Source organism: Macaca thibetana, chromosome 1 (genome assembly GCF_024542745.1).
Source record: "Macaca thibetana thibetana isolate TM-01 chromosome 1, ASM2454274v1, whole genome shotgun sequence".
Classification (NCBI taxonomy): domain Eukaryota; kingdom Metazoa; phylum Chordata; class Mammalia; order Primates; family Cercopithecidae; genus Macaca; species Macaca thibetana.
In genome coordinates this window covers 96,770,699-96,794,093 of record NC_065578.1, presented here as the reverse complement: position 1 = coordinate 96,794,093, position 23,395 = coordinate 96,770,699, and the positions used below count along the sequence as shown (strand labels likewise).

The following is a 23,395-nucleotide window of genomic DNA, read 5'->3' as shown; positions in this document are numbered from 1 at the left end:
CATAATGAAACCATGTTAAGAAACAGGCTCAATGATCAAATGGACTTTAACAAATGTGCAGAAGAAAAAGCAGACTCACTAATGAATAAAGATAGGCAAGAAAATAAACTGAGAAATGACTAGCTGGAGTTCCTAAGTTTGTTGAGGTCCTACTTAACATTCATAGAGCAGGAAAAAATAGGTTAAAATCTTAAACAGTTAGGAAGGAAAGAGAAAGAAGAAACAACTGTTGCCCTAAAGAAAGGTCTAGTGTACGCAGAAAGTAGTGAACTATTTTTTAAGCCTTTGCATGTGATAAACCTGTTAAAATACTGTTGTAACCAGTTCAAGCTTCTAGTTGGCCTTACTGAAAAATAAACCATGGCACTGGAAAAATTATAGAAGTTAGCTAAAAGAATATAAAATTTGAATCAGCTAGTTTTTTTTTTTTTTTTTTTTTTTTTTTGGGAAATGGAGTCTTGCTCCATTGCCCAGGCTGGAGTGCAGTGCCTGATCTCAGCTCACTGCTACCTCTGCCTCCCAGGTTCAAGCGATTCTCCTGCCTCAACCTCCCGAGTAGCTGGGATTACAGGCAGACAGCCACAGCCAGCTAATCTTTTGTATTTTGGTAGAGATGGGGTTTCACTGTGTTGCCCCGCTGGTCTTAAAATTCTAAGCTCAGGCAGTCCTCCCACCTGGGCTTCCCAAAGTGCTAAGATTACAGATGTGACCTACTGCACCTGGCCACTATAATAACCATTTTTTTTTTTTTTTTTTTTTTTGAGACGGAGTCTTGCTCTGTGCCCCAGGCTGGAGTGCAGTGGCGCGATCGATCTCGGCTCACTGCAAGCTCCGCCCCCCGGGTTCACGCCATTCTCCTGCCTCAGCCTCCCGAGTAGCTGGGACTACAGGTGCCCGCCACCACACCCAGCTAATTTTTGTATTTTTAGTAGAGACGGGGTTTCACCATATTAGCCAGGATGGTCTCGATCTCCTGACCTCATGATCCGCCTGCCTCGGCCTCCCAAAGTGCTGGGGATTACAGGCGTGAACCACCATGCCCAGCCTGTAATAACTTTTAAAAGTGTTTTGTTTATTCTTCAAGTTCTTTACAGAAGACTTCCCACACATTCTAAGATTCTCAAAATATTCTAAGAATACTTAGAATGAATTATGTTGTTCATTTATATAAGATCTATTTGTATACTAAGGAATTAATGATTTAAACAAGAAGGATTCCTATTACTACTAAGACAAAACTATCAATACTTCCTATTTCTTAGATAAACTATTTTAAAATATGATAATGTTGATTTTCAGTTAAAAACATTTTACATTTTGTTTATTCATTCTAGCTAGCCCACTACATTTTTCTTTGTGTGCCTACTCTGAGCGTCAATTATTCAAAATTAGTAAGATTTGTGTCCATAAAAATAGAAGCTGTTTAGGAAAGAATAAATGTGATATCAAACAGATCTGAGTTACAGTCTCTACTGTGTCACCTAATAACCAAGCTTGTCATTTAACCTCCCTATGCTTCAGTTCAGTTGCCTGTAAAATTGGTATCATAATAATACAAAGATTATGAGAATTAGAGGTAACAAACATAAAGCATATAGAGCAGTGAGTGGCCCCTTATAAGCACTCGGTAAATATTTGGTGTGTGATTGTTGTTGTGGTGGTGGTTGTTACATAGACCTTAATTTGAGAGAGTTAGAATATACCTCACAAGATAGCTGTGATACAGAAAACAGAATAGTTAACACTTGACAAATGTGACTTTTGTTATCAATGGTGAAAGCTTATTGGTATATAAATAAAGCTTTGCCTTTTCTTTCATTTTCCTTTCTTGTTTAAAGGATTCTGGAGCAGATGCCCTGGAGTTAAATTTATCGTGTCCACATGGCATGGGAGAAAGAGGAATGGGCTTGGCCTGTGGGCAGGTAAGGACCTTGACAGCTGCCACTAAGTATGTCAGTGTGACATAATAGGCCCCTGTATGGATAGTTACTATACCTTAGGCAAGGAGATGCATGGATCAGATGACTGGCTAGAGACTTCCAGGTCTGCATTGTTTAAATATTTAGTGCTTAAAAAGTGGAAAATGAGGGAAGCTGAAATTATAGCAACTGTTTAGTTTTATTGAGGAAAATATCACATTATGTGCTTGACAGGAAGTAATATCATAACAAATAGTTTTTAAAAGCTCTGAAGCAGAATTAGCTGATTTCAAATGCAGTGTTCTTTATTCATTCCTGATGCTGATCCAGTTTCCCTGGAGCAATATACTGTACAAAATGCATTGTTCGTAGTGATTTTGTAGTAAATGGGGCACAGCACAAATTGCATTTTACATTTTTTAGCATATGATCATTATTCACTAACTGTGTTTGGGGAGTTGCAAAAAGACTTTGATGCTATTTTTATTTTGGATACAATAAATGGAACCTTCATACTAAAATACTTTCAAAAGCCTAATGAACACAATGTGAAATAATATGTTAATATATAGAAAACACTGCATCTTTATGTAACTAGTTACAATGTTGGATGTTAAGGAGCACTGTAAAAACTTAATGCTAAAAAGGTGAGTATTTTGCATCTCATAATTTAGCTTTCAAGCCCAAAAGGAAATGGTGTGAATTAAATAGTATGAAATGTAGTAATTTCTGACAGATTGTCTAGTCTTGGAAAGTTTACTTTTATCTCCATGTCTGGCACAGGGCCTTGTACTTAGTAGATGCCCAGCTTTTTTTTTTTTTTTTTTTTTCTCTCTCTAGTCATCAAATTGATTTGAATTAAACTCAGAGGCCCTTAATTTGGGAGGACAAACATTTCTGCTTATTCAAATGAACATAGATTGCTATCTTTGTATTAGCAGTCAGGAAGAATTTTAAAGTACTTCGTAAATATTTAACATGCAGAATAGATTTGTGACTTAAGGAGAAACCATTGTTACGTAACAACAGGAAAGGAGGGTCTAGTCAAATATTTTTCAAGTATATTCTCTGTTCCGCTCACAACAGGTTGCCCAGAAGATCAGTAACTATGATATATGGTAACAGAACCAAGACTCAGAACTACCCAGTATGGGGAAAATATCATGACATCGAATCATGACTTTTATGAGTCACATGGTTAGATATTAGCATGTTAAGATGGGTAATGTGATTACAATGAGAAGGATTCCTTAAAGGACACCTGGAATGGGGGCTGAGTTAGTATTCTTTTCCCATCTCAAGTCAAGATTGTCCCTCCACTCGTTTCACAGTCTCTGAATCTCAGAACTGAAATATTTTTTAGTTACATGGATAGAAACAGCTATGGAGGTTTTAAATCTATTGATTGCTTTGTTAGGGGAGGATGCAATTCAATATTTCTCTCTTGCCACAAATATGACCATTATTTTGAAAATGTTACCCTAGTCCCACCTGAGTTTATTTTTTGGAGTAGACTTTTGCTGTATGAGCACATCTGAATTTACTCAGCCTTTAAGTGTCTTAGGTGTATCCTTTCTAGAGAGTTATTTAGCCACATAAAGTTTCGCACAGCCTTTGGCTGAATGAGAATGCCAAATGCGAAAACTTTGCAGTCAGAGATATCATTAAGCTTTCTGAAAACTCTTGGAAAACACATGTTCCAAAAACCATGATATCTTGGCTGAAGAAAATTTAGGAACGTTTCCATTTCACTTATTAGTTATAATCTCTAAAACTGAAACCAATTCTTCCTATCAGCCAAGTTTAGAAATTGTCTTTTGAATGATATTCTCTTGTACATTATAGAATTGAAGAATAAAGCTAATTTAATCATTTTTGTTCCAACATATTTTAAATGATTTCTCTGCCTGAGGACACATGAATGTTCCATATTTTAAATAAAGAGAACTTAGAATATTAGTGCATTTTTAAAAAAATGCTTTCCTGTGCCTCTGACTTCCCGAAGTGAGCACTAACACACTCGGGCTTATTCGCCTTTTCCTCTAGTTCCTTTTACCCCTTCTCTGCCTCCTGTTCCCATTGCTTCTCCTTTTACCTCCCTAAGTTCCAAAGTCTTGAACACTTGCCAATTGGTGGGATGGAGAATTTATACTCAGTGGTGGGGGACTGAAGAGTCATTCTAGTCCCTCTTCCCCATTGCTATGTGGTCTTGCATTTCATCTGTTGAAAACTTACTATGTGCTAAGCACAGAGCTGCATGCATGGTCAGAGCCTAATCAATATTTGCTTCAAGAATTAGACATGCTATTGGTTCCATGGCTAAAATATTTATCTGCCAGAGACACCTTCCTGTTCAGTACACATTCCTCTCTAAATACCTGATTTTGTTCTCCTTTATCTCAAATATTTTCTCACATATATTTAATGAGTGAAAAATGCTGCCTTTGCACCTAATTTGCCTGTGTGTAATCAACATTATATAGATCTAACACTGATATATATACACATATATATAGGCTCATATATATACCTATATATGTAAAATAAGTGACTAAAAATCATGAAATTTTTGAAGAGGGAAGGCCATAATCCATACTCTACAACATTATAGGTTCCATGTTTATTTATGAAATTTATAGAAACAGAATCTCAAGCTGACCTTGGGAAATTGCATTGTATATTCCTTCAAGTCAAAGCTTCATATCAAATCTTAAAACACTTCAGCATGGCTGAGTGTTTAAAAGTAGTCTCATGTGTTCATTCCATCAGCCATGTGTCACCTTGATCAAGCCACTTGCTCTCCTGAAGGATAAGTATCCATCTCTAAAATACGGGATTTGAACTAAATGATCTCGAAATCCCCTTTAACTTTAATATTCTGATAATGTTAACATTAAAAATAGCAGGCTACTGTTATTTTTAAACTACCTTTAAAGAGCATTATTAAAACAAAAACAACTAAAGAAATAAACAAACGCCTATTATGTTGCTCTTTTTTAAAAAAAAATAAGTTCTGGGATACATGAGCTGAACGTGCAGGTTTGTTACATAGGTATACATGTGCCATGGTGGTTTGCTGCTCCTATCAACCCATCATCTAGGTTTTAAGCCCCTCATGCCTTAGGTATTTGTTCTAATGCTCTCACCCCGCTGGCCCCCCACCCCCCAACAGGCCCCGGTGTGTGATGTTTCCCTCCCTGTGTCCATGTGTTCTCATTGTTCAACTCCCATTTTTGAGTGAGAACATGTGGTGTTTGGTTTTCTGTTCCTGTGTTAGTTTGCTGAGAATGATGGCTTCCAGCTTCATCCATGTCCCTGCAAAGCACATAAACTTGATTTTTTAATGGCTGCACAGTATGCCATGGTGTATATTGTGGAAGACAGTGTGGCGATTCCTCAAGGATCTAGAACCAGAAATACCATTTGACCCAACAATCTCATTACTGGGTATATACCCAAAGGATTATAAATCATTTTACTGTAAAGACACATGCACACATAAGTTTATTTCAGCACTATTTACAATAGCAAAGACTTGGAACCAACCCAAATGCCCATCAATGATAGACTGGATTAAGAAAATATGTTGCTGTTTTTAAAAACACTAACATTGCCTTAGCCTGCATTAAGGCAGTATTTTACTTGTGATTCTTGTTTTTACTAATGCTTACCCTAACTAATGCTCCCCGCTTTTTGGTATATTTTACTTTGACGAATGAGAATCTAAGCAGCAGTTGCTCAAAAAGGCTATGATTGGTTAAGTACACATCTTGTACTTAAAGTGGCTAGGATAGAACCCTTGGTCTTTTATACTAGAGGGTGCACTTCCATTTTAGTTAATGGTGTCAATAACCCTGAGGCTCAAGCAAAGGTGAAAATATCATTCAGTTTCGGTTGTGTTCATTCCAAAGAGTCAAAGTTGTATTACAGCATGAAAAATAAAATACAACTCTTCTTCCATTCCCTCCCAACAACCCTCTGAAGCCGGATGAGTTTTTATTCCATGTTTCCCAAAGCAGAGGCCCTCGAGTTTCCCAGGTCAAAGATCTGGTCAGTGGCTTCCAGACCCGCACTTTGATTTGATAGTAGCCTGAATAAAGGGCAGTTGTTCCTAATAAGTAGGTATTCCAATATCAATGTTAAGTATCAGTATTATTAACTGAAAATTAAGTGCAGGATTACATAAGCTCTAAAGTTTGTTTATAATTCAATTTCATTTCTCTAAATATATGAAACTACAAGCAAACGTGAATCCACTGTTTAGGTTCTGTCTCCTGCGACTAAAGGTGCTTCTGTGGTGTCTTAGCATTCAGATTTAAAGTTGTCTACATGCAATTTATATAAATCCATTTTCTGTAACAGCATATTACTTAATAGATGTAATTGTATTATAACCAATTCTATAAAATTCAGCCAAAATGACACCTTTTTGAGGTCTTCCCCTTTTCCTACATGCTACATGTTCTTATCACATTGAGTACTAACCCTCTTTTAGCCTACTAAAATTACATTAGATTTTTTACTTCCATCCTGCAGAACCTTCTTACTCAGTTCAGGCTATTACTGAATAGACCTCGAGTAGGCCTTTGTGTTGTTGTGTTTTTAAAATTATTGCCAACAATAGGTGGCAAAAAAATCCTATTATTTCTGTTAAAATAATGACAAGATATGGTCTTCCCTGGCCTGCATTGTCATGCAACAATAAGAAGGTAGACCTTAATTAGGCTCCTCTGACACTGTTTCTGGTACATGTAAATAGTAGCAAACATTTGACTAAGAATATGTGTTCATTCTCAAACGTGAATTTGACCAGTATATTTCTTTCTGATTCACCTTTACATATCAAGACCAACCTTCCCCAGGAGTTTTACTGAACCTCTGAGTTCCTGACATTGTTGTCTTTGGGCTGCCTTCTTTGGCCAGCAGTACCTTTAATTCTTAGACCTACCTTCAGCTATCAAAAGAAAAATAGTTGCCCAGGAGTTGTAAGTGGAGTGAGATATGTGGTAAGAGGTGTTGCCTTCCTGTTTTATGTTCCATGTGGCAATAAAGAAGAGCAAGACGCAGCATGCTCCACAGGACTTCTCGATACAAGTCATATAATCCTCTTGGAATGATTTTCTTTTTGCTACCATCAGAAAACCTAAAGCTGCCTACTTCTTTTCCTTGAGTTGATGATGGGGTGTAGTAAAGCACAGAATTTTGTGACTGAGAAGAACCTTAAAGATTTTCCAATTCATCTCCCTTATATACAGGATAGGAATGAAGGACCAGAAAAGTGCCTAATCTGCCTTAGCCTAAGATAACCAACTAGCAAGTCTCACAGCTTTAGTGCCTTTGTTACTGACCCCTGTCTGGTGCTCTGTCTAGTATTCCCAACTGTGTAATTTTGGTGTATCAAAGTTTCTGGTCAAGCAAGGAAAAGTCAGTGCACTACCCTGGCTACTCCCTACTATAACTTTTTGCATACAATTATTATTCCTTCTGCTTGGAGTTTATACCTTCTCAGCTGAAATTATCCAAATGGAAATCACCTCTCTAATTCTATTTCAAATGACATTCTAATTCATGGGCTGGTTGTATATTATCAGTCAACCAAACTTTCCATGAGGAAGGAAGAATAATATATATGAAAGGGTTTAAAGGTAGAAACCCAATGCATACTCACATCTGAATCTGTAGTGACCTAGAGTTTGGATCACTGTCAAAGAATTTGATTTCTTTACCCAGCAGTTCCAAGAGGCTACAAAGATGTTATTTCCCTAGCCCTCGATGGATCCCAATTGTTCAGTGGTTTGAATGCCTTCATTGCAGGTATAATTGCTAAAAAGTGCACAACTATTTAGTGTACACTAATTTAGTAATGATTTCTTTGGATAGAAAGTTCAAAAATGATAGTATAATCAGAGAGAAGACTGCTGTAGCTTTACAGGCAGAGTAAGGACCTGATCAAAGATGGCAATAACACTGTTATCATCTGTTATATCTTGCCAACTCACATTCCCCTTCCTGCATTTAATCATATTGTTCAGTTCTATGCATAGAATTTTTAAATATTAGAATGTTCAACTCAAACAGTCCAAACATTAGTTTTGTCATCAGAGAGACATATGAAGTCCTGCTTTCATGATGATTTAGCTAAGCCAGAATAAAAGGTTTAAGAGTGATAAACCTTAAAATTGAATTTTAAAGATTATTGCTCCAAATACCACCCAGAGCAATACTTTAATAATTCCTTCATGATCTGTTCTGTGTTCAAACTTAATTTGCACAAAACTGTATGTTTATTTTTTAAAAAAGAGAGAGAGGCTTTGTTTCTGTTTCAGCATGCCAACATTTTTTCATTAGACATTAACCGCAGATTATTACCCTTACCCTTGCCAGAAAGCAGACGTCTGTCATCAGGAAGAGAATCCAAACCAAGTGTGAGGACCACAGTGCCCCAGATGTGCTAGAATGTCCCCTGGGAAATAAAGTCTTCCTTCAGCAGCTGGGTTAACAGACCCTCTAGCTCATATGCAATGCAGTGTCCAGGGAGCAATGACCACAGCCCTGCTTGGATCAGACCCCTATAGATGTCTGTGGAGGGGACCATATGAAGACACTCTTTTAAAGCCAAACAGCTGAGAAGTCATAGTATTTTCCATATTTCCCAGAGTTGAAACTCAGGAGTTCGGGAGTATAAGAAATCCCAAAGGTTAGAGAAAAGAATGTGGGAGCCCCAGCACTTGTAAAATACAACAAACTGAAGCCACAGTAACTTCCCTGGCTTCTCATGGGGAATCTAAGATGGGGATCACTGCTGAGTTCCGTTCGCTTTTTCATACTGCTTAGGTATGTGCTCCTGAGACATCCTCTGCAGGTTCTTGATTCCTCTCATTCCTTGTGACTTCAGCCTCTATGAGCTATGTATGTGGAGAATTATCCTGAATGTGATGTTTAGTTTATGCCGTAATCAGCATGGACACATGTAGGTTTGGGCTAGAGAGTTAGAATTCTAGGTCTATGATTTGGCTGGATAAGTATGGGATAGACTAGGTTGGCCTCAGTGGGATGATCCCCTGAGACATCACTTTTATAGGTTTGAAAATCATTGCACCATGAAATAACATTGTTCTGTGAAGAAACATGAGAAATGACTGCGTGATATAAGCTTCTGCAAAAGTGACTAAAATCTGATATTAGCCATATAGAGTGGATTCATCCTATTTTATTTTCCTCATAGCATTATAATTTTTGAAGTTCTTTAAAATAAATTATCGATTTTTTTATGAGAAAAACTATCTCTAATAAAAAAGAAATATTTGCTTTGTACTATATTATGTTGCCCAACTTTTTATTTGATTTTAATTTTCAGCCATTTGAATAGACATGGGTGCTTACATAAGTAGATAAACTACAGGAGATCTGTAAGAGACATTTATATAACTGTCAATATTTTGCCTACAGCTGGTTTTCTATGCATTTTTCAATTATAGCTATTAATGTTTGTAATGATATAAAAATGTTTGCTTCTTTTAAGAAATTATAATTTTTGTAGTCAAAAGCAACACTTTAAATCTAACTGAATTATCAGTTCTAGATCAGGAAATATTGTTGTTTCTGTGTAGCCCAACCATTATGTGGCAGTAAAAAAACATTATACGTAGGCCAGGCATGGTAGCTCATGCCTGTATCCCAGCACTTTGGGAGGCTGAGGCAGGAAGATTGCTTGAGCTAAGGAGTTTGAGACCAGCCTGGGCAACACGGCGAAACCCTGTGTCTGCTGAACACACACACACCCAAAAAATAGCTGGATGTGGTGGTGTACACTTGTGGTTCCAGCTACTTGGGGGGTTGAGGCGGGAGGATCACTTGAGCCTGGGAGGCGGAGGTTGTGGTGAACTGAGATCACACAGTTGCACTCCAGCCTGGTGAATGTTACAGGAAAAACAGCTAACTATGTATTTTTTAACTTATTTTGGTTTTTATTGTTCTCATCATTTGTTTTATTCCAGAAATAAGCAGCAAAAGTATTTTTTAAGTTTTTAAAAAATCACCCTCAAATATTTGTTCATATCACAGTGAGTTTGAGAAATATAGCAGAATTCTCTACATATTTGTTAACTATAGCATAAGGATGAACTAAAAATGTCATAAAGAGAGACAGAGACAGAGGTGAGATGGAGGAGAGGCTATGGTCTTAGTTCATGATTTCATAAAGAGTTCAAGTAATGTAATGTCACAGAATAATAATAGAGATTGTCAGGGCAGAGTCAAAAGAAATGAATATTGGCAGCAAAAGGGAGGGTCTAGTTATGTGATCCAACGAGCCTAGAATATTGGAAGAACTGGTGGACAAGACTGAGTCATGTATTAGAAGCCACAAAAGACTCCAGAGTAAAGGAGACTGCAGCGTATCAGGCTAAAAAGCAACATTGGACCAGAAAACCGGTAAGCACTCAGTAGCTGAGAGTAAAGGCAACAGAGTTCAAGATAAGGCAAGAGAGAAGATAAGGAATAAGACAAATTAAACGAAGTCATCAGAGGCACCACCTTCACAACGACCTTAAAATTAAGGTACTTCTACCTCAGAGAGAAATTCGTACACACTTCCTGCTGAGGTAGAGTCAGTCTTTTATGGTGCAGTCAGTTTAAGGTTTCCAACTGGGATGGGTGAGCTGTCAGGAAGGAGGCGCGTGGATTTGCCTGACTAGAGAAGGAGATAAGGTAAGTCAAGGAAAATAAATTTATTAAAATGATGGCATTTTACAACTTAAGAGTATTGGCTGAGCACTGAAGGCTCTGTGGCTTTTGTCATGATCATTGGGGAAGCCCTATTCTCTGAGAACTATTACAACCCCCCAGACAAACATGAGGTGATGCTTATTGATAATCACAGATTTCATACAAACATGATGTCTCTCTTGACATTATTTATATCGCAGAGATCTTATTGACAATTTTGTTTTATAGCTAACTTTGTTTTTGTTCTCTCACCAAAAACCACTTTAAGTATCATTATGCTTAGTGAATATACGTACACTACAAAAAAAGTTATCTTTAAGGAGAAATCAATTTAAAGCATGAATTACAATTTTACTCCCTTTGAGATGTCTTAAACATCTTTGACTCTTTCTTCATGTTATTTGTTATTTATTTTTTCTAGGGTTGATTGCCTGAGTTTTTGCCCGTTTCTCCCTGTTTGTTGCTACTGGGTCTATTCAGATTTGAAAGTCCTCATAGATAGGTTGCAAATTCCATTAACCTTAATATGTGTTCATGATTCATCAGAAAAGAACATGCAGCTTTCTTCTCTTATTTGTGAAATGTCTAACCCTCTATTAAGTGAATGGAAAACTTTGTTGCAATTTTCCTTTGGCAACTTTTTTTCTTTCCTTGACCACACCAAAACCGTAAACAACATGGCAGACTTGCCACTCCTGTTTTTCCTATAATTGTGTTTTGGGTAACATGGAAGAAATTGATATATGAAGGGATAATAGTATCTCTTCTCTTTTAATGTCTATATAGATATAGATAAAGATATCGTGGAATACTACTCAGCCATAAAAAGAATGAAATCATTTGTTTTGTAGCAACATGGATGGAACTAGAGGTCATTATCTTTTTTTATATATATAATTTAAGTTCTAGGGTACATGTGCACAGTGGGCAGGTTTGTTACATAGGTATACATGTGCCATGTTGGTGTGCTGCACCCATTAACTCGTCATTTACATTAGGTATTTCTCTAATGCTATCCCTCCTCCTGCCCCCCACCCCACAAGAGGCCCCGAGGCGTGATGTTCCCCGCCCTGTGTCCAAGTATTCTGGTTGTTCACTTCCCACCTATGAGTGAGAACATGCGGTGTTTGGTTTTCTGTCCTTGTGATAGTTTCCTCAGTATTATGGTTTCCAGCTTCATCCATGTCCCTGAAAGGACATGAACACATCATTTTTTATGGCTGCATAGTATTCCACAGTGTATATGTGCCACATTTTCTTAATCCAGTCTATAATTGATGGACCTTTGGGTTGGTTCCAAGTTTTTGCTATTGTGAGTAGTGCCACAATAAACATACATATGCATGTGTCTTTATAGCAGCATGATTTATAATCCTTTGGGTATATACCCAGTAATGGGATCGCTGGGTCAAATGATATTTCTAGTTCTAGATTCTTGACAAATTGCCACACTGTCTTCCACAATGATTGAACTAGTTTACACTCCCACCAACAGTGTAAAAGCATTCCTTTTCCTCCACATCCTCTCCAGCATCTGTTGTTTCCTGACTTTTTAATGATGGCCATTCTAACTGGCATGAGATGGTATCTCACTGTGGTTTTGATTTACATTTCTCTGATGACCAGTGATGATGAGCATTTTTTCATGTGTCTGTGGCTGCATAAATGTCTTCTTTTGAGAAGTGTCTGTTGATATCCTTTGCCAGCTTATTGATGTGGTTGTTTTTATATTGTAAATTTGTTTAAGTTTTGTAGATTCTGGTAATTAACCCTTTGTCAGGTGGGTAGATTGCAAAAATTTTCTCCCATTCTGTAGACTGCCTGTTTCTTTTGCTGTGCAGAAGCTCTTTAGTTTAATTAGTTCCCATTTGTCTATTTTGCCTTTTGTTGCCATTGCTTTTGGTGTTTTAGTCATGAAGTCCTTGACTATCCCTATGTCCTGAATGGTATTGTATAGGTTTTCTTCTAGGGTTTTTATGATTTTAGATCTAACATTTACATCTTTAATCCATCTTGAATTAATTTTTGTATAAGGTGTAAGGAAGGGATACAGTTTTAGCTTTCCACATATGGCTAGCCAGTTTTCCCAGCACCATTTATATATCTTTTATGGTACCAGTATCATGCTGTTTTGGTTACTGTAGCCTTGGAATATAGTTTGAAGTCAGGTAGCATGATGCCTCCAGCTTTGTTCTTTTTGCTTAGGATTGTCTTGGCTATGTGGGCTCTTTTTTGGTTCCAAAAGAAGTTTAAAGTAGATTTTCCAATTCTGTGAAGAAAGTCATTGGTAGCTTGATGGGGATGGCATTGAATCTATAAATAACCTTGGGCAGTATGGCCATTTTCACAATATTGATTCTTTCTATCCATGAGCATGGAATGTTTTTCCATTTGTTTGTTTCCTCTTTTATTTCGTTGAGCAGTGGTTTGTAGTTCTCCTTGAAGAGGTCCTTCACATCCCTTGGAAGTTGGATTCCTAGGTATTTTATTGTCTTTGTAGCAGTTGTGAATGGGAGTTCACTCATGATTTGGCTCTCTGTCTGTTATTGGTATATAGGAATGCTTGTGATTTTTGCACATTAATTTTGTATCCTGAGACTTTGCTGAAGTTGCTTATCAGCTTAAGGAGATTTTGGGCTGAGACGATGGGGTTTTCTAAATATACAATCATGTCATCTGCAAACAGGGACAATTTGACTTCCTCTTTTCCTAATTGAATACCATTTATTTCTTTCTTTTGCCTGATTTCCCTGGCCAGAACTTCCAACACTATGTTGAATAGGAGTGGTGAGAGAGGGCATCCCTGTCTTGTGCCAGTTTTCAAAGGAAATGCTTCCGGTTTTTGCCCATTCAGTATGATATTGGCTGTGGGTTTATCATAAATAGCTTTTATTATTTTGAGATACGTTCCATCAATACCGAATTTATTGAGAGTTTTTAGCATGAAGGGCTGTTGAATTTTGTCAAAGGCCTTTTCTGCATCTATTGAGGTAATCATGTGGTTTTTGTCATTGGTTCTGTTTATGTGATGGATTATGTTTATTGATTTGTGTATGTTGAACCAGCCTTGCATCCCAGGGATGAAGCTGACTTGATCGTGGTGGATAAGCTTTTTGATGTGATGCTGGATTTGCTTTGCCAGTATTTTATTGAGGATTTTCACATCGATGTTCATCAGGGATATTGGTCTAAAATTCTCTTTTTTTGTTGTGTCTCTGCCAGGCTTTGGTATCAGGATAATGCTGGCCTCATAAAATGAGTTAGGGAGGTTTCCCTCATTTTCTATTGATTGGAATTGTTTCAGAAGTACCACTCCTCTTTGTACCTCTCGTAGAAGCCATCTGATCCTGGACTTTTTTTGGTAGTAGGCTATTAATTATTGCCTGAATTTCAGAGCATGTTATTGGTCTATTCAGAGATTGAACTTCTTCCTGGTTTAATCTTGGGAGGGTGTATGTGTCCAGGAATTTATCCATTTCTTCTAGATTTTCTAGTTTATTTGCATAGAGATGTTTATAGTATTCTCGGATGGCAGTTTGTATTTCTCTGAGATCGGTGGTGATATTCCCTTTATCATTTTTTATTGCATCTATTTGATTCTTCTCTCTTTTCTTCTTTGTTAGTCTTGCTAGCAGTCTATCAATTTTGTTGATCTTTTCAAAAACCCAGATCCTGGATTCATTGATTTTTTGAAGGTTTTTTTAATGTCTCTAATATCTCCTTCAGTTCTGCTCTGATCTTAGTTATTTCTTGCCTTCTGATGGCTTTTGAATTTGTTTGCTCTTATTCCTCTAGTTCTTTTAATTGTGATGTTAGGGTGTCGATTTTAGATCTTTCCTGCTTTCTCTTGTGGGCATTTAGTGCTATAAATTTCCCTCTACACACTGCTTTAAATGTGTCCCAGACATTCTGGTACGTTGTGTCTTTGTTCTCATTGGTTTCAAAGAACACCTTTATTTCTGCCTTAATTTCATTATGTACCCAGTAGTCATTCAGGAGCAGGTTGTTCAGTTTCCATGTAGTTGTGCAATTTTGAGTGAATTTCTTAATCCTGAGTTCTAATTTAATTTCTCTCTGGTCTGAGAGACAGTTTGTTGCGATTTCTGTTCTTGTACATTTGCTGAGGAGTGCTTTACTTCCAACTGTGTAGTCAGTTTTGGAATAAGTGTGATGTGGTGCTGAGAAGAATGTATATTCTGTTGATTTGGGGTGGAGATTTCTGTAGATTCTATTAGGTCTACTTGGTGCAGAGCTGAGTTCAAGTCCTGGATATCCTTGTTAATTTTCTGTTTCATTGATCTGTCTAATATTGACAATGGGGTGCTAAAATCTCCCATTATTATTGTGTGGGAGTCTAAGTCTCTGTAGGTCTCTAAGGACTTGCTTTATGAATCTGGGTGCTCCTGTATTGGGTGCATATATATTTAGGATAGTTAGCTCTTCTTGTTGAATTGATCCCTTTACCATCATGTAATGGTCTTTTTTGTCTCTTTTGATCTTTGTTGATTTAAAGTCTGTTTTGTCAGAGACTAGGATTGCAACCCCTGCTTTCTTTTTTGCTTTCAATTTGCTTGGTAGATCTTCCTCCATTCCTTTATTTTGAGCCTATGTGTTTCTTTGCACATGAGATGGGTCTCCTTAATACAGCACACTGATGGGTCTTGAATTTTTGTTCAGTTTGCCAGTCTGTGTCTTTTAATTAGGACATTTAGCCTATTTACATTTAAAGTTAGTATTGTTATGTGTGAATGTGATCTTGTCGTTATGGTGTTAGCTGGTTATTTTGCCCGTTAGTTGCAGTTTCTTCCAAGCATTGATGGTCTTTACAATTTGGCATGTTTTTGCAGTGGCTGGAACCAGTTGTTCCTTTCCATGTTTAGTGCTTCCTTCAGGAGCTCTTGGAAGACAGGCCTGGTGGTGACAAAATCTCTCAGCATTTGCTTGTCTGTGAAGGATTTTATTTCTCTTTCACTTACAAAGCTTAGTTTGGCTGGATATGAAATTCTGGGTTTAAAATTCTTTTCTTTAAGAATGTCGAATTTTGGCCCCCACTCTCTTCTGGCTTATAGAGTTTCTGCCGAGAGATCTGCTGTTAGTCTGATGGACTTCCCTTTGTGGGTGACCTGACCTTTCTCTCTAGCTGCCCTTAACTTTGTTTCCTTCACTTCAACCTTGGTAAATCTGACAATTATGTGTCTTGGGATTGCTCTTCTCGAGGAGCATCTTTGTGGTGTTCTCTGTATTTCCTGAATTTGAACGTTGGCCTGCCTTGCTAGGTTGGGGAAGTTCTCCTAGAAAATATCCTGAAGAGTGTTTTCCAATTTGGTTCCATTCTCCCTGTCACTTTCAGGTACACCAATCAAACATAGATTTAGTATTTTCACATAGTCCCATATTTCTTGGAGGCTTTATTCATTTCTTTTCACTTTTTTTCTCTAAACTTCTCGTTTCATTTCATTCATTTGATCTTCACTCACTGATACCCTTTCTTCCACTTGATCAAATCAGCTATTGAAGCTTGTGCATGCGGCATATAGTTCTTGTGTCATGGTTTTCAACTCCATCAGGTCATTTAAGTTTTTCTCTACACTGTTTATTCTAGTTAGCCATTCATCTAATCTTTTTTCAAGGTTTTTAGCATCCTTGTGATGGGTTCGAACATCTTCCTTTAGCTCAGAGAAGTTTGTTATTACCAACCTTCTGAAGCCTACTTCTGTCAACTTGTCAAAGTCATTCTCCATCTGGCTTTTTTCCACTGCTGGCGAGGAGCTGTGATCCTTTGAAGGAGAAGAGGTGCTCTGGTTTTTAGAATTTTCAGCTTTTCTGCTCTGATTTCGCCCCATCTTTGTGGTTTTATCTACCTTTGGTCTTTGATGTTGGGGTTTTGGTGTAGATGTTCTTTTTGTTGAGTTGATGTTGTTCCTTTCTGTTTGTTAGTTTTCCTTCTAACAGTCAGGTCCCTCAGCTGCAGATCTGTTGGAGTTTGCTGGAGGTCCACTCCAGACCCTGTTTGCCTGGGTATCACTAGCAGAGGCTGCAGAACAGCAAATATTACAGAACAGCAAATATTGCTACCTGATCCTTCCTCTAGAAGCTTCATCCCAGAGGGGCAGTTGCCTATATGTGGTGTCTGTCAGCCCCTAGTGGGAGGTGTCTTCCAGTTAGGCTACACAGGCATCAGGGACCCACTTGAGGATGCAGTCTGTCCATTCTCTGAGATTAAACACTGTGCTGGGAGAACCACTATTCTCTTCAGAGCTGTCAGACAGGGACATTTAAGTCTGCAGAAGTTTCTGCTGCTTTTTGTTCAGCTATGCCTGGCCCCTGGAGGTGGAGATTACAGAGGCAGCCGGCCTTGCTGAGCTGTAGTGGGCTCCACCCAGTTCGAGCTTCCCCAGCTGCTATGTTTACCTATTCAAGCCTCAGCAATGGCAGATGCCCCTCCATCTGCCGGACTGCTGCCTCATAGGTTGATCTCAGACTGCTGTGCTAGCAGTAAACAAGGCTCCTTGGGCTTGGGATCCACTGAGCCAGGTGTAGGATATAATCTCCTGGTGTGCCATTTGTTAATACCATTGGAAAAGCACAGTATTTGGGTGGGAGTGTCCTGTTTTTCCAGTGCCATATCTCACGGCTTCCCTTGGCTAGGAAAGGGAAATCACCCGACCCCTTGTGCTTCCCGGGTGAGGTGACACCCCGCTCTGCTTCGGCTTGCCCTCCATGGGCTGCATCCACTGTCCAACCAGTACCAATGAGATGAACCGAGTTCCTCAGTTGGAAATGCAGAAATCACCCGTCTTCTGCATTGATCATGCTGGGAGCCGCAGATCGGAGCTGTTCCTATTTGGCCATCTTGGAATGGAATCCTAGAGGTCATTATCTTAATTGAAATAACTCAGAAACAGAAAGTCAAATATTACATATTCTCACTCATAAGCAGGAGCTAAATAATTTGTACACGTGGACATAGACGGTGGAAAAATAGTCATTGGAGACTCGGAAGAGTGGAAGGGTAGAAAAGGGTTAAGTTATTAGAAACTACTTAATGGGTACAATATGCAGTATTTGGGTGATGGCTATACAAAAAACTGGGATTTCACCATTATGCAATATATCCATGTAACAAAACTGCATTAGTATCCCCTAAATCTATTTTTAAAAGATAGTACTGGAAGTCTTTACCAGACCAACAAGCAAGAGCCTTACCAGACTAATCAAGCAAGAGAAAGAAATTAAATGCATGCAAATAAGAAAATAAGTTAAATTGTTGCTGTTTACTAACATGATCTTATATGTAGAAAATTCTAAAGATTCCACTCAAAAAAACCACTGTTAGAACTAATAAATTACCACAGTACAGTTGCAGCATACAAAATCAATAAACAAAAATAAGTGATGTTTCTGTACATTAACAATGAACTATATAAAAAAGAAATCGAAAGGAATCCATTTAACCAAGGAGGTGAGAAACTTACCCATGCACTAAAAATTGTAAAACATTAATGAAAGAAATTAAATAAGATACAAAAACAAATATATCTTGTGTTCCTGGATTAGAAGAATTGGTTTCTTAAAATGTCCACATTATCTCCCAAAGCAATCTACACAATCAGTGAAATATCTATGAAAATCTTATCAAATGGATTAAAGACTTAAACGTAAGATCTTAAACTGTAAACCTACTAGAAGAAAATGTAGGAGAAAAAGTTCACAATATTGGTCTAGATAATGATTTTTTAGATTTGACCTCAGAATCACAAGCAACAAGTCCAAAAATGACAAATTGGATTACATCAAAATAAAAAGCTTCTGCACAGCAAAGGAAACAATTAACAGAGTGAAGAAGCAACCCATGGATTGGAAGAAAATATTTTTGGGCCATAAATCTGATAAGGGATAAATATAAAATACATATAAGGAGATTTCACAACTCTTTGGAAAGAAAACAAATAATTTCAATCAAAAATGAGCAAGGGAACTGAATAGACATTTCTTAAAAGAAATAACACAAATGACCAATAGGCATATGAAAAAATGCTCAACATTGGTAATCACTAGGGAAATGCAAATTAAAACCACAGTGAGATATCACTCATACCTGTCAGAATGGCTGTTATCAAAAAGACAGCAGATAGTAAGTGTTGGAGAAGATGCGGAGAAAAGGGAACCCTGGCACGCTGTTGGTGGAAATGTAAATTAGTATACTTGTTATGGAAACACCATAAAAGTTCCCCAAAAAACTAAAAGTAGAATTACTGTGTAATCCAACAATCCTGCTTCTGGGCATTTATGCAATAGATTTGAAATCAGTTTGTCAAAGAAATGTCTGCATGCTTATCTATGTTCCTTGCAGTACTGTTCACAATAGGCGACTTACACAATCAACCTAAGATCTATCAACAGGTGAGTGGATAAAGCAAATATGGTGTATATACACAATGGACTACTATTCAGCCTTAAAAAAGAAAGAAATTGTGTCACTAGCAACAATATGAGTGGAACTAGAGAACATTATGTTACGTGAAGGAAGGCCAGCCTAGAGAGACAAATATTGCATATTCTCACTTATATGTGGACTCTAAAACGATGAAACAATCTAAAATTAAATAAATAGAAAGTAGAATGGTGGTCACCAGAGGCTCGGAGTAGGAAGAATAGGGAGAAAATGGACAAAGAATAGAGAGGAGATGGTGAAAGGATGTGAAGCCTCAATTAGACAGGAACAATAAGAGTTATTTTTACTATGAGATATATTGTAAAACATGGTGAAGATAGTAAATAATCATTTATTGTACATTTCAAAATTGCTAAGAGAGTAAATTTCAAGTGTTCTCACCACAAAAAGTAAGTATTTTAGGTGACGGATATGTTAATTAACTTGATTTAATTTTAATGAATACGTTGTATTCATAAATTGTAACATCGCTTGGTAACTCATAAACATATACAGCTACAATTTTTCAATCATAATTAAAAAATAAAAATTAAAAAGATGAAAGATTTTGATTATTAAACATATATCTATTATTCCTATAGAGATGACAGATTTAGAATACATAAAGTTAAATACAGTTTCCCTTTAGGTAGTAAATAAGTGTATTTTAACGTGATTGCAAAAAAAGTGTAGTTATCATGATGTAAATGTATCCCAAAATAATAAATTCATAAATGATTTTTATAGTGATTAGAAACTGATTTTATTCAGTCAGTTCCCACTGTATTTTAGGCATAGTGCCTATTTCTACACATGGGATCACATTCATTCCTCTATCAACTTTGAGGGGAAAGATAGAATATTCTCCACGTGACAAATAAAGAAACTGAGGCTAGAGTGACTTGTTCCCCATTGACTCTCCAGGGATTAATGCGATTCTGGAACATGGCAGGTATTCAGTAAATAATTTGGGGACAAATGAATGAATGATTGAATGAATGAATGAATGAATGAATGAGTGGATAATTGATTGAATTCACCTTTGACACAAAATGTCTTTTCGTGTCATTGGCAGTGAGAAGATCCTGAGCAGGATTGTTCTTGAGTATGACCCAGGAAAGTAGCTCTTAATTTTTTTTAAATTGAGAACTTACATTTCAAAATAATTTTCTTCTTTCTGTGACCACTCTTCATAACTTGTTCTGATTTTTTGCTATCTTTCCACCTTCTACTATTTTAAGCTTCACATGTCTGTTTTCTCCAACCTAAATAGGTTTGTCCAGAACTACATACTACTTATATATGCATATTATTAACAATTTTCTGTGATCTTTTTCAAAATATTTTATCTTTGGAATTCAGAAATCATTTTGTTTAAGAATGAGCATTTTTTGCATTTTGCATTTTACTATAGGAGTCTGGAGGATGAAAGATGTCAAAACAGCTGGCTGTGACTTCCTTTTACACATCTATTATCCTATATAAGCAAGGGTTGTATCCAAAGATGAGAGGAGAGAGAGAGAAAGTACACTGCCTAGCCTGGCCTTCTGTGGAATTAAGGGATGCACTTTTCACCTGTCTCTACGCCTATTACCAAACGGCGAACGGTTCTGGATTGCAAGTGCCCTAATGTCCTGTGATGCTTTGTTGAGAGCAGGTACAACAGCTGACACCTGCCATGCTTTTTGTTTACCAGGCTGTCACCCAAGGGCTAATTCATTTAATCTTCACAGCAACTCTGATATATTTACTCTTATTGTTCCCATTTTACAGATGAAGGAACTCAGAAAGTGTAAGTAACATGGTAGGGTCACACAGCAAGTCATTGGCCTCATCTGGACCCAAATCTTGGCCATCTGGCTCAAGAGCCTTTCCTCCGGACCCTCAGACATGACTGCCTCTCAAAGAAGGATTTTAAAGATGTAATCCCTGACTTTACCAATCACAGAAATTATTGATACATATCTTAATGATGCATTTCTGTTTGCAGATAGTGCTATTTATGGACGTTATGAAAGTTCCTCTATATAAACACTACTGAAAAGTCCAGTTTCTGGAAAATGATTGCTGAAAATGATTTGTATGGCCTCTATTTTTTGAGACTTTTAAGTTTTTCTGCATCCAAAATTCATTTCTAAAGAGAAACTCTAGCATAGAAAAATGTCCAGACATGATGAAAACAGAATGCAGTTTTCCAGTTATTAATGTTAATTGTCCGAGTCAGATTTTATGTTTAAAATCCATCTTTTGGTGGTTGTTTACTTTGACATGACCCCTGCCTTAAAGGAGGGTATATGTAGTATCAGATTAAGAAACTGCTCTGGCCGGGCGCGGTGGCTCAAGCCTGTAATCCCAGCACTTTGGGAGGCCGAGGCGGGCGGATCACAAGGTCAGGAGATCGAGACCACAGTGAAACCCCGTCTCTACTAAAAATACAAAAAATTGGCCGGGCGCGGTGGCGGGCGCCTGTAGTCCTAGCTACTCAGGAGGCTGAGGCAGGAGAATGGCGTGAACCCAGGAGGCGGAGCTTGCAGTGAGCCGAGATCGCGCCACTGCACTCCAGCCTGGGCAACAGCGTGAGACTCCGTCTCAAAAAAAAAAAAAAAAAAGAAACTGCTCTGGACAGAAGGTGATTATTTAAGAAAAGCTTTAAGAGGGGTAAAAACCCCCACCGAGGTGTCTTGAGAGTTAATACACCCTTTCTTAAAATGGTGGGAAGCACTAAATATGCAGAGCACCATCCAGCCCCATAAGTGCTCCTCCTGCCCCTGCCTGCCATTCCGCAGCCCTGCCCCTCTACAAAGGGTAGATCATTAAGCCATCCAGGCGGTGGGGAGTATTTTCATATAGCTATTGCCCTTTATAGCAGCCTGGCAGCGAGTGACCATAATAAATTATGCACTGCTCTGTGAGACTGTGACACAATGCACTGGAGGAACAGCGGGGGTGTTAGAAAATCCATTATTTGAAATTTTTGTTTCTTTTTCTTACTAGATTCCATGCTGCTCTTTTCCTGTCATCTTATTCCTTTTTTTCGTATCTATTGTTTTGAGGGTTTTGTGTCTGACAGTTCTTTTCTACGGCTGGTTTTGTCCTTTTTGTTACCTTGTTTCTGCCTTCATGGGCTCCCCCACCCCCCTTGCTTGATCTTGTGTGTTCTGAGCCTTGTTCTCCTTTCTGTCATGCGTCGTTTGCCTTACTTTTCTTTCTCTTTCCGCCTTATTGTCTCATATAATACAGAAAAACAAATTCTCTTTTTGTCTGCAGTCTTTTACATGGTGTGATGTAGTTGTCATTTTCCCTTCACGAAAGGTGCACTTTACTCTATGTACTATTCATTTTGGTTCCAAGAATCCCAAACACATGTCCGGAGGAGTGCCAATACTGATGGCAATAAAAAACAATCAAACATCATCCCACAAAGTAGGGAAGGGGAAAAAAAATCAAACAACCAGAATAGTTTTGGTTGTTTTTTTTTTTTTTTTTTTTTTTTTTTTTTGGAAAACAGTGCAGAGCTATTTCTCCCCTGTAGATCAGTTCATATAGAATCTGTACTTTTGGTTTTTTACTATTTCAGATAATTCAGCATTTTCATCTTTTCTCCAAGAGCAAGTCTTTTCCAAAGTGACAATTTTTTGACACTATTTGTTGTAAATCCAGCTATCTGCTCGTTCTTTCATTGTTTCCCACTGATGAGTACAGCCTGAAAGCATAGTTCCACTAAGTGGAATTCAATTAATTCACTGATTCATTTAATTTACTAGTTATTAATTGAGCAACTATTATGTAGCAAGCCTCATGCAGATGTTAGGGACACTGAGCGTCATCAGTTTAGGTTTCCTTCAATCTTTTACATTCGTTAGTTGGCCATGTCCCTCATTCCCAATTTTTCTTTCCTCTTTATGTGGACACGTCACATTGGCACTTGCTGTCTGAACTCCTCCACTTTCACTTCCTTGATTCCTTTGGATCTAGAGCTCCTTCTTTTTATTTAGAGTTATTTGAGAAGGACTTCCAATTTTTCTGCTTGAAAATCTCACTGCATCATATTAGAAAGTTCATACCTCCTTGGCAGTGAATACCAAAGAATGTGCCAGATTATTTAACCCCATTTTTATGTCACACTTAAATAAAAACAGTAACCGCTACCTCTGGTATGGCTACAAATTTTTGTAATACTTGCAGTAGCTGAATTAAATTGAATTGATGTGTATAGTTATGAAATATAAGTGAGTCACATCAAAATCTGCAATTCAATTCTTCTTTTACAGTATTGAGTTCCTTCTTACTTTTAAATGTTTTTCTCCATTTGCTT

The 23,395-nt window shown here is 37.6% G+C and overlaps 1 protein-coding gene across 4 annotated transcripts in view; it reads left to right on the top strand.

The window, feature by feature from the left end:
• Window positions 1–23,395, top strand: part of DPYD (dihydropyrimidine dehydrogenase) — an 861,482-nt gene that overhangs the window by 557,699 nt on the left and 280,388 nt on the right. For all 4 annotated transcript variants that reach the window (XM_050807345.1, XM_050807361.1, XM_050807352.1 and 1 more), the window contains one exon: window positions 1,839–1,922. In XM_050807345.1, the coding sequence (XP_050663302.1) occupies window positions 1,839–1,922 (84 nt within the window). The remainder of the gene's footprint in view (window positions 1–1,838; window positions 1,923–23,395) is intronic.